The sequence below is a fragment of the Panthera pardus genome, unplaced genomic scaffold (genome assembly GCF_024362965.1).
Source record: "Panthera pardus isolate Hobbes unplaced genomic scaffold, ASM2436296v1 HiC_scaffold_6, whole genome shotgun sequence".
In the NCBI taxonomy this organism is placed as follows: Eukaryota; Metazoa; Chordata; class Mammalia; order Carnivora; family Felidae; genus Panthera; species Panthera pardus.
Window position 1 is genome coordinate 81,371,544 of NW_026526991.1, and position 14,933 is coordinate 81,386,476.

Here is a 14,933-nt window from a genome sequence, read left to right on the forward strand (position 1 = left end):
TTAGCCAAAGTTGGATGCCATACCGACCGAGCCACCCAAGCACCCCTGGGTGCATTGTTTTAACAGAAATTTCAAACAGTCTGAATATCCATCAGAAGAAAGAGTTGAATAAATTATGATACATCTATACAAAGATAGTCACAAAAAAACTGGTTTGCAGGCAACAGAAAACTAACTGGCTAGTGTATGTAAAACAGTTAGTTGAAAGTATACTGATGTTATTTGCTTCTGGACATTTCCCCCTATGCATTTTATTTATTTATTTATTTATTTATTTATTTATTTATTTATTTAATGTTTACTTTTTGTGAGAGAGCACGAGCAAGAGAGGGGCAGAGAGAGAAGGAGACATAGAATCCGAAGTAGGCTCCAGGCTCTGAGCTCTTAGCACAGAGCCCGATGCGGGGCTCAAACTCAAGAACTGCGAGATCATGACCTGAACCGAAGTTGGATGCTTAACTGACTGAGCCACCCAGGCACCCCACCCGCTATGCAGTTTTTACATGGTTGTAATTACATCTGCAGTATAGCATTCAGGTTTTTATTATGTAAATTTAGTTATTTTTTTGTTCCTGTTGCTAGAATTTTTAAGCCACAGTATATATAAACTGCTTTGGGTAGATATTGATAGTAAATTAGTAATCTGGAAGTAAATTATTTCATTATTGTATGATACTTAGGTTTAATTTGCTCACTCTAACACTATCATAATGTGGCTTTAACCAGGGGAAGCAGTAGAGATGGTGAGAGATGGTAGGATTCTGATATATTTAGAAGGGAGGGGGGTCAATAGGATTTGCTGATGAATTGGATGCAAGATAGAAAAAGTGGAGTCAAAGATGCCACGAAGGTTTTTGGCCTTGGCAGCTGAAAAGATGGAGTTGTCACCATCTGAGATAGGGAAGCATATGGAGAGGCCTGAGGGGAAGACTGCTTGGAGCATGTTAAGTCTGAGATCTTTGATAGTTACAGCTGGAAGAGTCCAGAGTTCATGAGAGCTGTAAATTTGGGAGTCATCAGCATTACAGGTGGTATTTAAAGTCATGAGACTGGGTGAGATCACCAAGGAAGTGAGCAGGAATAAGGACTGAGCCCTGGGGCTTAAAGTCAGAAGAAAGGGACAGAGGAGGCTGAGAGGCAGCCACTGATGTAAAAAGAAAGCCCCTTCAAATTTCAATTAGAGATTATTCTTCATTGATATTTCACTAAAAAATGAACTCCTATTTTACTCTGTCAAAAAAGGTAGTGATCACCAATAATTGAGTTATGGATCTGTGATCTTCTGGTCATTGAGGCAGTTTAGAAATAGAAAATTTTGGAAGTCACCTTGATATTAAAGAATACCAATATGAGCAGAAAACACTCTGTGAGGTTGTGTAGAACTGGTTTCTTAGAATTGTACTTCCACTATAAAATAAAAAGCATGTAGTGGATAGATGATAGATCATTGTTTTCTAGGGCTGCTGTAACAAATTACTACAGGTAGGGTGGCTTAGCAGAAATTTATTCTCTCACAGTTCTGAAAAACCAGGAAGGCCAGAAGTCTAATATCAAGCAGGGCTGGCCCCTTCTGGAGGCTCTGAGGGATGATTCAATTCATACCCCTCTCCTAGCTTCTGTTGGCACCTTAGGGCTCTGCAGCTTGCATAACTCTCTGCCTCTGTCTTCACATGGCTTTCTCCTTGTGCCTGTTTCAAATATCCTTCTCTCTTATAAGGACACCGGTCACTGGATATAGGGCCCATCCTAAATTCAAGATGATCTAATTCCAAGATCCTTAAATCTGCAAAAACTATTAAAAATGTGGTCAGTATGGGATACCTGGGTGGCTCAGTCCGTTAAGTCTCCGACTCTTGATTTCGGCTCAGGTCATGATTTCATGGTTCGTGAGTTTGAGCCCCGAGTCGGGCTCTGCCCTGGCAGCCTGGAGTCTGCTTAAGATTATCTCTCCCTGTCTCTCTGCCCCTCCCTGCCTCACAGGCACATGCACTCTCCCTCTTTCTCTCCAATAAACTTAAAAAAAATACATGGTTGGGGTGCCTGGGTGGCTTAGTTAAGTATCTGACTTCAGCTCAGTTTGTGAGTTTGAGCCCCGCATTGGGCTGTATGCTGACAGTGCAGAGCCTGCTTGGAATTCTCTCTCTCCTTCTCTATCTGCCCCTACCTCCCCCACTTCTCTCTCAAAAATAAAAATAAACTTTGAAAAGATATATATATATATATATGAAGATATATATGAAGATATATATATATGAAGATATATATATGAAGATATATATATATATATATATATGCAATATATATATATATATATATGCATGCCACATTCACAGATACACGAGGTTAGCACTTGGACGTGCCTTTGCAGGGACACTTTGTAAAAAAAAAAATTAATACTGATTTTTGATAGAGAGGGGGAGAGAATCCCAAGCAGGCGATGCCCAGTGTGGAGCCTGACTAGAGGCTCAATTCTCTTGACTGTGAGACCATGACCTGAGCCCATATCAAGAGTTGGATGCTGAGCCACCCAGGTGCCCCTGCAGCAGGGACACTCTTAAATCCACTACATATGAATATAAAAAGGTTTGCTGGATCAGCAATAAGTTGCTGGCCAATTCCTAAGAAATACAGATAGAAGTTGTTGCTAAGTACTAGTTTTGTGGTAAGAGATGAAATGCCAGAAAAATAAAATGTAAGCATTGTTCTCACATTAACTTGGAGACCATATCAATTTCAACCACTCACCTTTATTGATAAAATAGGCTCCTATGCAGTATACACTCTCAGACATAAATTTAAGGTTCTGCTTAAAAACAAAAAATATATGGATGGAAAACTGTTGCTATGTAACAAAGCAAATGTCTTTAAACGCCAAGATCTTAAAATTATATCCAAGTAAGAAGACCAAGAATAAATTAACTTGTTTATAAAAAAATAGTTATCAAGAAACATTTTATAATAGAGCTGCCTCAATGAATTGCCTCAGACTTCATCTCAACTGTGTATTTTTTTAAATTCTGACTTGGGATAAAAACTGTATGAATGAATGTGCCACCAAATTAACAGATTCTTTACCCCAAACCAATAGAAAAGGTTAAAAATAAAAACTGTCATTTATAAAATATCAATTAAGGCCTCTGAAAAAAGAATCTATTCAGTGTTTGGGCCATTAGCCCTTTTCAATCAGCCACATCAGCCCCACTTACTCCAAACTTAATGTACAAAAATTCCAAAGTGAAAAGTAGCTTTGAATTTTACCAATATATGAAATTATACACAAAAGCTACCATGTGAATATTTCTTTAACAAATTACATACCCAAAAGTAGAATTTTCTATTGTGCTCATAATTTTAGTATAAATTAGTATATTTAATCATATTTGATATTTTTATCCTTCTATAATCATAAAATAAGAAAAATTTAGATTTCAATTGATGTTAAAGTACATTTCTTTTTCTAGTGGCTTTTAAAAATTTACATACTGGATATAGATTTTGTAAAAAAAAAAAACACAAAAAAAACAAGTATTTATAAATCTACAGATTTCCTCTCATCCCCACCCCCACCCTTTGACTGTTAGAGTATAAGAAAAATCTTACAGGTTATGAGGACCAGAAAACAAATTTTATTTTGAAATTTTAATTTACTTTCTGTATTTCTTAAGAATACTTTTAAAAAAGGGTTCAATGAGGCAGAGGAATTCCCAATTTACTTTGACATTACCATACCTAGCTTGCTATATCAAACATTGCAACTCTCTTAGCTAAAATAACTACCTAATATCCTTAAAGATCAACCAGAGAAGAGAAAAATCTCATCTTCATTATTTAGAACCAAAACTTAAATCTCTCAAAGGAGTAGTTTAACCTACTAATATGTCTCTTATAAGATCTTTCTTAGAAAGTAATATTCTTTCTCTTTCATTCCTGAAATATTTCATATACTTAAACTTATGGATAATTGTTAGTGGAGTATTTTAATTATGGCAAATCAGCTAAAATTAAATTAACTTTTGTTTATGGTGCATTTGAAACATTCCTACAGTCTTGCAAACTGAATTTTCTTTGACCAAAATTTACAGTAATGGGAAGGTAGACAGGCAACCATTAAAGCTGAAATCTCACAGTACATAAGCTATTTGTTAACTCTGACACCAAACAAGGAGAAATAACATTTAATATGACAGTCTTCCATTCACAAAACTGTGCCAAGATGTGTATTTTAAAATTTGGATAATGTTATGAATTCCCAAACATTTATTGGGAATATTCATGTTTATCCAAGTATCAGCCAGAATATCAACAGTACTGCTATTAGGTTCAGCAGTCACTCAAAAAATCTTTAGTTTGTTCCCCAATTAACAAAGTTTCTATTTTTTAATTATATTTTGGAATAAAATCTACAACCATTAATTCTGCATTTTTGCCAGCGTAAGAATGTCATTGCCAGTGCACTGTACATACTATAGAAAAAAAATAAAGGGTTGCTTGAGATGGATTTTTCTGTTAATTCATTCATGTCAGTAGGCCAGTCCCAGTGACCATTTGGAGCCTTGCAAGAAGCTCACAGACTTACAGGCTCTTCAGCTCTTCCTCAGACTCAGGTCACTATTGGTCACTAATGCTGACAAAGATGAACTTTCAGACACATCATCTTTCCTAAGGTTCAGAAATGATTCTCGAGTTATTTGCAGGATCTCTCTCAAACCTTTGTTTTCTTGCTAAAAGAAGGCAAACAAAAAGATGTAGTCACCAAGATAGCTACAAAAATACAAACCTATCTTAAGCCAAATGTAAGAAGGTATGACAAAAAGTTTTATAATTGGCAGAGCAGAAATAGACTAAATGAATATACAAAGTTGAAAACTTGAATCCAGAGAACACTTTTTTAAAGAGGTAGGAACTGTGCTCCTTTTCCATCAGGTCAAAGCTGCCTTATTTATGCAGCTGTAACTGTAAATGGAACCTCAGAAACGGCCTCATTTTATAATCACAGTATAGACGAGGAAAAGTAACATCTAGATTTATATCGATATAAACACAAAGCCAATGATGAGAACCTCTTAGGACCTTAGTTAGTACCTTTACTACTTTCCACGTTAGCATGGAATACAGGAAAGGTTTGGTTTTCCTCACTGGAATTTGAAAGCAGTGGGGCTGGTTGAGTAGATCGTGAGATTTTTCAAGAAGGATAGTTAGGTGGTCAAATCGAGCACTGATAAACAAGTCTTCTTCTAGATTAGTTACTGTAAGAATTTGCAGACATTTAACAACTACTTTGTTCTCAGTCTTACTTTCTACGTTTCAATGGTATAAAGCAAGGATCAGCAAACTACAGCCTGGCTTGAGGCCTGTTATTGTAAGTTAAACTTCACTGAACATAGGTAAGCTGAATATTTTTTTGTGTGTATGGCTGCTTTTGTGTTACAATGACAGAGTTGAGTAGCACAGAGTTGAGTAACACAGAATGTCTGGTTTGCAAAAAAATATTTTCTGTCTGGTCCTTTACTGAAAAAGTTTGCTAAGCCCTGTTTTAAAGAATGAGAGAACACTATGCTTAGAGACTGAAATCACTTTTGGCCCTCTATAACCAGTATCTCCACCATCATTTCAAAAAGAAGCTTTTAAAGTATAAAAGTCTACTGATTTGAACTATTCAACAATAACTTATGCTTTCACTACCACACAATAAAAGACAGAAAAGCTTTTATATTCCACAGAAAAATATGAATGCCCAAAGAATATTTGTAGATTAAAATAATTTTCCCTGCATCACCATGATCTCCAATAGAAATAAAGAAATTTTTTAAATTACTAAGTTAAAAGGCATATTCACCCAATAACAGGAACACATAGGATCAAAAAATGTCAATTTGCTCAAATACTGCTATAAGCTATACTGATCCTAGACTCTTGTATTACTATTGAAATAGTCTTGCATTATATACCTATATAACCAATATCCAGGTTAAGAAAGAGAACATTACTAGTTTTCCCAAGATGTATATATTTATGTATTTAAATGGGATGTATTTTCTGGCATAAATCTTCGTGTGGACAGTTTTCACCCAATTTACAATTTAAAACTTACTTCAAGTTGAAATATTCGTTCCTGTTCCTTGCAACCCTGTTGCTCATCAATTTCAATGGCTTTCCTCATTACTGCTGCCATTTCTGTTATCTGATCAACATGTGCTTGTAATTCCTGAAAAAAAGATGGGAGTTGCAAATCAGTGAAATAACTGTTTTTACTTTTGGATACTCTTTTAAAAAAAAAAAATCTGCTTTGCCACTTAATATGAATGTAATATTCTTACATTGCCATTTAACATGAATGTAATATATCAAACACATTTATAAGAAAGTTGACTGACCATGAATGTGCTTTTGAAATCAGATTTCTGTTAGGACTATAAATAAGGATAAGCAGCATAATTACAACTAAACCCACTAGCAAGAAGAGTACTATTTCACATTCCTCTTACCACAAATGATCAACAACCTTTCCTTTTTTGTACCTACACCTACTAAAGTAATGGGAAAGACAAAAATTTTTGACACATTCAATCTATCTCTAAAGTCTTGATGATTTATAAATCTTTATTATCTATGCCTAAACATTAATCTCAATCCAATCTACACTTGATCTTAGCCAAAAGGCCAAGAAGCGATGATCTCAATCCAACCTAAAACTTTTACAGGTTATAATCCTCCTTGAGAGCAGGAACTGTATCTTGTTTATATTTGCCTGTGTTTGGTACATAACAGATCAGATAATAATAAATACTAAGTAAAATGAACATAAGTCTGCTTTTAAGTATTAAAATATTAAATGGCCTTCTTTGCAAACTGTTCAAAATATAATTTAGGTATAAAATAGATATCCACATTTATTTGGTACAGCAAGTAAATTTTTTCCAATCTTGTGGTATTCATTTTTGCACACCCATGATGCGCCAGGCACTGTGCTAGGCAATAGGAATACGAAGCCTATTAAGACATGTTTCCTGCTTTCAAGGAGCTTCTAGTCAGGTGAAAGAGACAGACACAAGGTTTAAAAACCAGCAGAAACTTAATAATAATCATTTCTCAACAAACAGCTTCTATAGACCATTGTTCACTGGCAGTTGAGGGTGGCTTTATTATATTAAGGTCAAAACTCAAGTATAAAAGCTCAAAACTGCCCCCAAACCTTGTCTCTTAAATAGCCGTATATACCCTATTTGTAAAAAGGATTTGAAGGCGACCCCCAAAACCTACAAAACTAGTAAACTGTGAAAGAAATATGGAGAACAGTATCTTTAGCAAACCACAGAATATCTTCTAGCCAACAAAAATGCAAGTCCTTGTATTATTTTAATGGAAAAACCTATACAATGCTAGTATGCAAAAGGCGGCAAAATAAAAGGACTAATCTACCCTATCCAATATGATGCTACATAAATGTCAATGAAAATTAAACACCTTTTAAAAAGTTAACAATTCAGCTCCTCAGTTGCATTAGTGACACTTCAAGTGCTCACTAGCCACATGTGGCTGGTGGCTTCCATTCTGAACAGCACAGATAACATTTCCATCATTTCAGAAAGTGCTATTGGACAGTCCTGGATTAGATTATGGTAGCAAGAATAGTGTCAAGACAAACATTTGTCATATTCTGAAACAGTTTTTTGAAAATGATTAAATCCCCTCCCTCTGGAAAGGGAGCATAATGTTTAAAAGCAAGTTAAATACAGATAACTGCAGCAGCAGATTAAGGATAATGAAAAAATTCTGAACACCAACACTTTTTTCAGCTTATCATTTACTGTCCTTTTAGGTTAAAAGACGGTACAGGAAGGAAATAATTCTTTGCCTTTAAAATGGAAGAAAACAAGATTCCACTAATTTTTTCAGGACAGAGCCTGTTCTAATAAAATCATGAAACAAAACAAAATCCCAAGACTTCAAACAGAGTAGTATTTTTCTAGACCCAGTTCATGGATAGTTCATTTATTACAATAAAATTTTTAGGGAAGCATCATAGACCTTTTAATGAACACAAGAGGCTAAGACCTGTGTTTTCGAAACAGTCTTAAAGGCACAAAGTGTCAGTAACATAATCCTTGAATTGTCAGTGATATAATCCTTGAAATGCTCATTTTTAACTCTTGTTTAGGTTTATTCAACTTTGCTCAGTCAAGACCTGCCACAATTAAAACAAAGTTAAGACAAGATAGTGTATGCTATTAATTCATAACACCTAAACAAAGGCATTTTTAGGTAACTGTGAACTCAAACTGAAGGACTACTAACCATCAGAAATCTGAATTAAAACAGTTTGAGCAAAATTTTTATGAAATTAGATTAAAATGACTGCCAAGAAAACATCTTTGATGTTCCCAAAGAGGGTAATTGTTTAAAGACTACTAAAATTTTGCAGCGATAAAATGAAAAGCTGGCTTGAACAACCTTTAGAGCCTGCAATTACCTAACAGGCTGTGTATGATACAATACACAGAGAAATGACAGATTTAAAGTTTCTACACTGAATGTTTTTGCATGGCTATCAAAAGCACAGCATTTCTTAAAAGCAAGTTCATTTATTTGTTGATTTAAACTGGCAGGAAAATTCAATGTAAAAGAACGTTTTAAATGGACCTCCCCCCTTCCATCCACACCCCAAAAGTTGACTGTTTTATTTAGTGTACATTCTGATTTGCTTCCAAGTGCCTCCTCTCCAGTCCATGTTGAGATGCTTCAAAGATGTGTCGAGATGCATCAAGGAAGAATCCTTCGGAGCTGTTACGATGTACCATGTCAATCTGTAGTATAGAGTCATTATAATGTTAATACGGATATTATCCGTAATTTAAAAACTGATGAGTGTTAGTTCATGCGTGTTAGCCAACTGTTTGAAATGTTTGTTTTTTTAAGATTTCCAAAAAGGCATCTGTTCAAAAATAACGTAAAAATGAGTATTTGGATAAAAATGAGTTCTTCTCAAACCTTTTACTGATTTTTAAATCTGTGCTCAAAAACTTCTAAGTGAGGGAGAAATTCTGTATCACGGTGGTTTCAAAATGGTCTCACGCCAAAATGCTGTTATGTGTAACTCTGTTAATCTAAATGTGTTATAAAATTTTTTTGTGTTTAGGCTTATCAGAGTGTCAATACCTAAACACATCCTGGAATCTTTTATTTCTGCACCTTTATCACACAAGTGTCTCTCACCCACTTCTGCTTGTTGACACTTCCCCCCCTCTAATAATAACTCAAGGCTGGATTTAGATGGGATTTTTCTTCCTTTCTTGACACCTTTCCAGATTCTCCTCATGAGAACTAATCTTACTTCCACTCATATTCCCATATTAAATGATATCTCTATTTTAGGATTCATCACATCCTATCTTATATTTGATATGTTTCTATCTCCCTTTACACTGTAAGCTCCTATGGCAAAGTAATGGAACATATGTATTTATTCATCTTATGATTAATAACTAAGCCAGTGCAAGTGTTAATAAATGTTTATTTGAGTTGAAGTGTCTCCTTTTTGGGAAAAATCAAAATCACAAACATTAATATGTATTAGTTAGAATTAACAACAAGTAACTGAACAGTCATTTTATGGAAGGTAAGGATCAGCACTTAGATGAATTCAATCTCCATAGTAAAAAAGGATGGTTTACAGCTATCTTAAGAAATGTTTAACTTTACGGATTAATGAAATTGCTCTAGTGAATGGCAAAATCTTATGTGTTTTAGAAAACATTTGCTTCTGGCATAGTTGCTACCAGACAACTTAGCAACCTGCAGTATCTTATGCTAAACACTTTTTGGTCAGCGTATTCCCTTTAGATCTTAAAAAATTTCTTAGGTTTTAAACACTAGGGGCTTTTGGAATTTCTCAAGATTATACCAATAATTTAAATCAATTTAAATTTATTTTACCAATAATTTAAATCAATTCATCTTTGTACCTTTAAAAGAAACAGTCAAGTTATACAATTAAATTTAAATGTTTTTATAATGATCTCTAACAATAAATTTATGTTCAAAAGATTGCCACTTAAACATCCAAGGTTATTCCCCTTCAGTTAGAAGATGAATAGTGTAATTAGATAACATTAAACGCTTATTTATTAATCTATTTTACTATTGACACAGGAAATATCTATTACTAACTTCCTTAATAATGTAAAGTTGTCACACAAAGATTTACTAGATATCTAATTTTAATAGAATAATAACTTAAAAATACCTACAAGCACTAAGATGGAAGAATTAAGAATTATCTTAAGGACTCTAAAATGTATTTCAATAATTGAGAAAGATGAAAACATGTCTTAAAACAGTATTTCTTAAATGTTAGTTATAACTAATAGTTAGCTCACCATTATCCAATACAGATAATAGCTAGAAATCACAGTATTCTAATATTTTTATTTCACACCAGCAGTTAAAACTCAGTTTAAAATGTAAATAGGAAAGGATTATTCTACTTGTCTTTATAGCAGTTGCTAACAAACACAGGGACATACAAAAAGGAAACACACAGGGATGTCAATAAGTAAAATGAGCAGAGGGAAAGACACAAATTTCTAACCAGTTGGGCTTTGTCTCTAAAAATGGTGCTAACTGATCTGCGCCTGGGGGCAGCAGGGGGCAAAATTTTAAGATGTTGGTTCTTTTCCTCCCCAGCCGCCCATGGTTTTTTCCATCATACTCAGTATTATTTATAATCTGGATGAAGTAGCCTCATTCAATAAATAGTCTTAAGAAAAACAAGTCTACCTTTAGCTGGTTTCAGATTTCTGAAATGTTTTCAGCATTTCAATTTTTGTTTTTGCAACAAATGTCAACACACATATTAGAAGAAATATTTCTTAAAAGCAGATAACCTTACAGAATAATTTTGAATTGAATACACTTACCTTTAACTTCCCAAATAAAATTTATTTTTGAAAGTATGTTAAAGCTATTAGGGGACAAAAGGAGTTAGGAGGATAATCAAAATATATAACAAGTAATGAAAAAAATAAGGAAAAGCAGAAAATTTCAGAAAGATGAAGTATTCAGTATCATGTTAGATACCTGTGATTTAACAACAGCAAAAAAAAAAAACTCAACACAAGTTAACTGATTTGTGCTTCTTTTCATTTCAAATTATGTTTATAAAATGGATTACCTTGGAGTGCTGCTCTTTTAACTTCGTTATTATACCTGGATCATCTTTTTTGCTAGCCATTAGCAGTCTAAACATTTGCTCTCGATACTTGCTCATTATAAGTTCCAAGGCAGACTGATGTTCTTCCAGAGATGTACGCAATTCTATCAAGAACAACATGAATAACAGTATATTTTACTGAAACTTGAGTTAAAGATGTACAAAATAGTCTCTTCCCAATTACATTTATCAAAAAAGCAACTTTATAAAGAGGGTATTTTGGCAAGAAAACATATGAAAAAATCTTGCCATAAAGAAATAAAGGATACCAAATAGAGTCCTTTATTAGTTTTTTGAATAACCATTTAAAACTAATTTTTATAGAATCATTTCAACAAACATTTACTGAATAACAATTAAATACCAGATAATGCTGTATATTAGGAACTCCCAAAAGGCCATGGAGCGCACAGTCTAGTCGAGAAAGCCAATACATAAATAATTATAATACAATGTATAAAGTACAGAATAGAGCTCTACCCAAATATATATGAGAGAAGTCTGTGAGGAAAAAGTGGTGAAAGCTTTATATTACTGAGATTAATTTGCATTTCTTCAGCTGAAAAATAAAGGAAAAGACATTCTGAATAGGGAGGCATGACAGTGGATGCTGTGTTGAGGGACTAGTTCAGGATGGCAAGAAAAAAGGTTTCATGGAGAAGAGAGGTATGGGAAAAAGAAAAAAAGGCTTAGAGTTAATTTTGAAGGCTTTCGGATAAGGAAATAAGTATACAGTGAAGGTTCTAAAGCAAAAGAATAGCATGATCAGATATATCTTTGAAAAATTAATCTGATGCCTGTGTTGAAGATAGACTGAAGGGGAAAAGAGACTGCCATCAGGGAGACCAATGAGGGCAGTTCAGGGACGTGATTATGAACGCCTAAGCAAGAAGCCAAAGCAGTGGGACCACAGAGAAAGAAAGGGAATTATTTCATAGGTAACAACAATGGTACAAACTGGATATTGAGGGTGAGAACCTAAGATGACTCCAAGCAAGGTAGACACTCATATATAGGAAAGGGATAAAAACTAATACATAGATTTTAGACATATGGACCAGAAATAAGATTAGTAACAGAGAGTAAATTTAGTTGGCCATTGCCCCACTGGTTCCAAATTAATAGTCCAATTGTAAATTAAAGCTCTCTTTTAACTAAATGTAACTAATTTTAACTATAATCCAATGCACTATCCTCTTCAAATGGTATGTGGATGAGAGTAACAAATAATAAACAGTAACAAAAGAACATGTGCAAAAGAAATGAAAAAAATTTTTTAAACTCCTTTATTTTCAAGGCATTTGATGAGCCACTTAGTAACTTAATTCATTATAACATTCCTGGTTCTTAACTCTAGTGGTCAAACTCCGTTGTTTTTACAATCATATGTTCACTGGAATGAAGTGATTATATATATCTTACCTTTGTTCTCTTGTTGCAATTCCCTGATTTGTCTGTTTTCTTGCTGGATTCCCATAACTAATGTGGACCGTGGCCGATGCCTTGCAACTTCATTAAGTTCTTGAATTTCTTCCTGATACTAATGAAAAGATTAAAAAGGAACATGTGGGGAGAAAATATTTGAAAATATATTTCTGAGATATATATCTGATAAGGGTTTAATATCCAGAATATATAAAGAACTCTTAAAACTCTCAACAATAAGAAGACCACCCAATTAAGAGATGGGCAAATAAGATAAGTTCTGGGGATCTAATGTATAGCATGGTGACTATAGTTAATAATATTGTATTCTATGGTTAGAAATTAATAAGAGTAGATCTTAAATGTTATCACACACAACATACATGGTAATTATGTGAGGCGATGGAGGTGTTAACCTTACTGTGGTAATCACTTTGCAATACATATGTGTATCAAATCATCTTGTACACCCTAAGCTTACACAATGTTGTATGTCAATTCTATCTCAGTAAAGCTGGGGAAAAAATGGGCAAGGGGTCTGAAGAGACAATTCTCTAAAGAAGGTATACAAATGGCCAATAAGCACATAAAAAGATGCTTAATATTATTAGTCATTAGAGAAATGCAATTCAATATAACAGTGAGATACAACTTCACAACCATTAGGATGATCTTAATCAAAAAGTCAAATAACAAGTGTTAGAATGTGGAGAAACTATTATATTGTTGATTGGAATGTAAAATGGTGTAGCTTTGGAAAACAGTCTGGCAGATCTTCAAAAAGTTAAACACAGCTATTATATGACCCATCCATTCTACCCCCAGGTATATACCCAAGATAACTAGAAATATATGTTTATACAGACACATACACAAATATTCATAGCAGTATTATTTGTAATAGCCCCCAAATAGAAACAATCCAAATGTCCATCAACTGATGGACACAATACACTATATCCTTATATGATGGAATATTAAGTCAGCAATTAAAAGGAAAAAAAAACTGATATATGCCACAACATGGATGAACTACAAAAACATTTTAAAAAGTCACAAAAAAGCCACATATAGAACAACATTTACATGAAATGTCCCAAATAGACAAATCCATAGAGATAGAAAGATTAGTTGCCAGAGGGAAGGGAAAGCCAAGGGAGTGGCTGCTAACAGAGGTGGACTTTGGGGGGTGATTGGAAGTTCTGGAATTAGACAGTGATCATGGTAGCACAACCTGTGAATGTACCAAAATCCAATGAACTATACCTTTCAAAAGGGTACCTTTTATTTACGGGTATTGTGAATTATATCTCAATAATAATAGTAAAAGAACATGGGCAAAAGAAATGAAAAAATTTTTAATGTGAATCTAACTTTAAAACTGTACTCCTTTATATTCAAGGCATTTTATTCTTTTTAATTTTTAAGTTTATTTTCTTAATAAAGAAACAGTGACAGAGACAGAGACAGTGTGAGTGGGGGGAGGGGCAGAGAGAGGGAGAGGGAGACAGAGAATCCCAAATAGGCTCCACACTGTCAGTGCAGAGCCCCATGTGGGGCTCAAACGCTCAAAACCATGAGATCATGACCTGAGCCGAAACCTAGAGTCAGACACTTAACGAACTGAGCCACCCAGGCGCCCCTATATTCAAGGCATTTTAATGTTCCACTTAGTAATGTATTAATTATTCTTGGTTTTTAACTTTAGTTGTCAAACTCTTTTGTTTTTACAACTCAATACCAGATATGTTTACTGGAATGCATGAGTCAAACTGTATAGTTAGGGAGATAGGTAATCTGTTTAGGGCAACAAAACAAGTAAATTTGCTCCATTATTTCTAGTAGCTTTGTTAAAAGCATCATCCCAGGATTGCTTCCTTTTACAAAATGGATGAGTTTCACAAGAGTAGGCTATGAATATACATCTCCCCTGATTTCCATCATAATAGCAGAGATTTTATATTTCTCTTAGAGTTGAAAATTTTTATCATAAGGCTTAAAATGATAGCTGAACTCCATGGACCACTGGAAAATTCTTACATGCAAGTTCTTATATAAAAGAATAAGAAGTGAAGTCCTTTTCATTTCTTCTTTTATTGATAGCATTAAATGAAAAACAAGGTAGTAAGTACAAATTCAACAACTGCCTAATGTATAAACCAGATACTGCCTTACATCATTTTCAAAAACTACTTCATTGTTAAATAACATCACTAAGTACTTTTACAGAGAAAAATATGAACATTACATTATAAAAATAGGAGAGCGAAAAGTATGTGTCACTATTAGTAAAAGTTAT

At 33.9% G+C, this 14,933-nt stretch overlaps 1 protein-coding gene across 3 annotated transcripts in view; it reads right to left on the reverse strand.

The window, feature by feature from the left end:
• Window positions 1–2,727: 2,727 nt before the first annotated feature.
• Window positions 2,728–14,933, reverse strand: part of FGFR1OP2 (FGFR1 oncogene partner 2) — a 34,733-nt gene continuing 22,527 nt past the window's right edge. For 2 of the 3 annotated variants that reach the window (XM_019452284.2, XM_019452283.2), the window contains exons 3-7: window positions 12,632–12,749; window positions 11,171–11,313; window positions 8,691–8,804; window positions 6,092–6,205; window positions 2,728–4,721 (exon numbers count right to left, since the gene is read on the reverse strand). In XM_019452284.2, the coding sequence (XP_019307829.1) occupies window positions 4,584–4,721; window positions 6,092–6,205; window positions 8,691–8,804; window positions 11,171–11,313; window positions 12,632–12,749 (627 nt within the window). In that variant the 3' untranslated portion in view covers window positions 2,728–4,583. The remainder of the gene's footprint in view (window positions 4,722–6,091; window positions 6,206–8,690; window positions 8,805–11,170; window positions 11,314–12,631; window positions 12,750–14,933) is intronic. The other variant, XM_019452285.2, reaches the window with a different exon arrangement.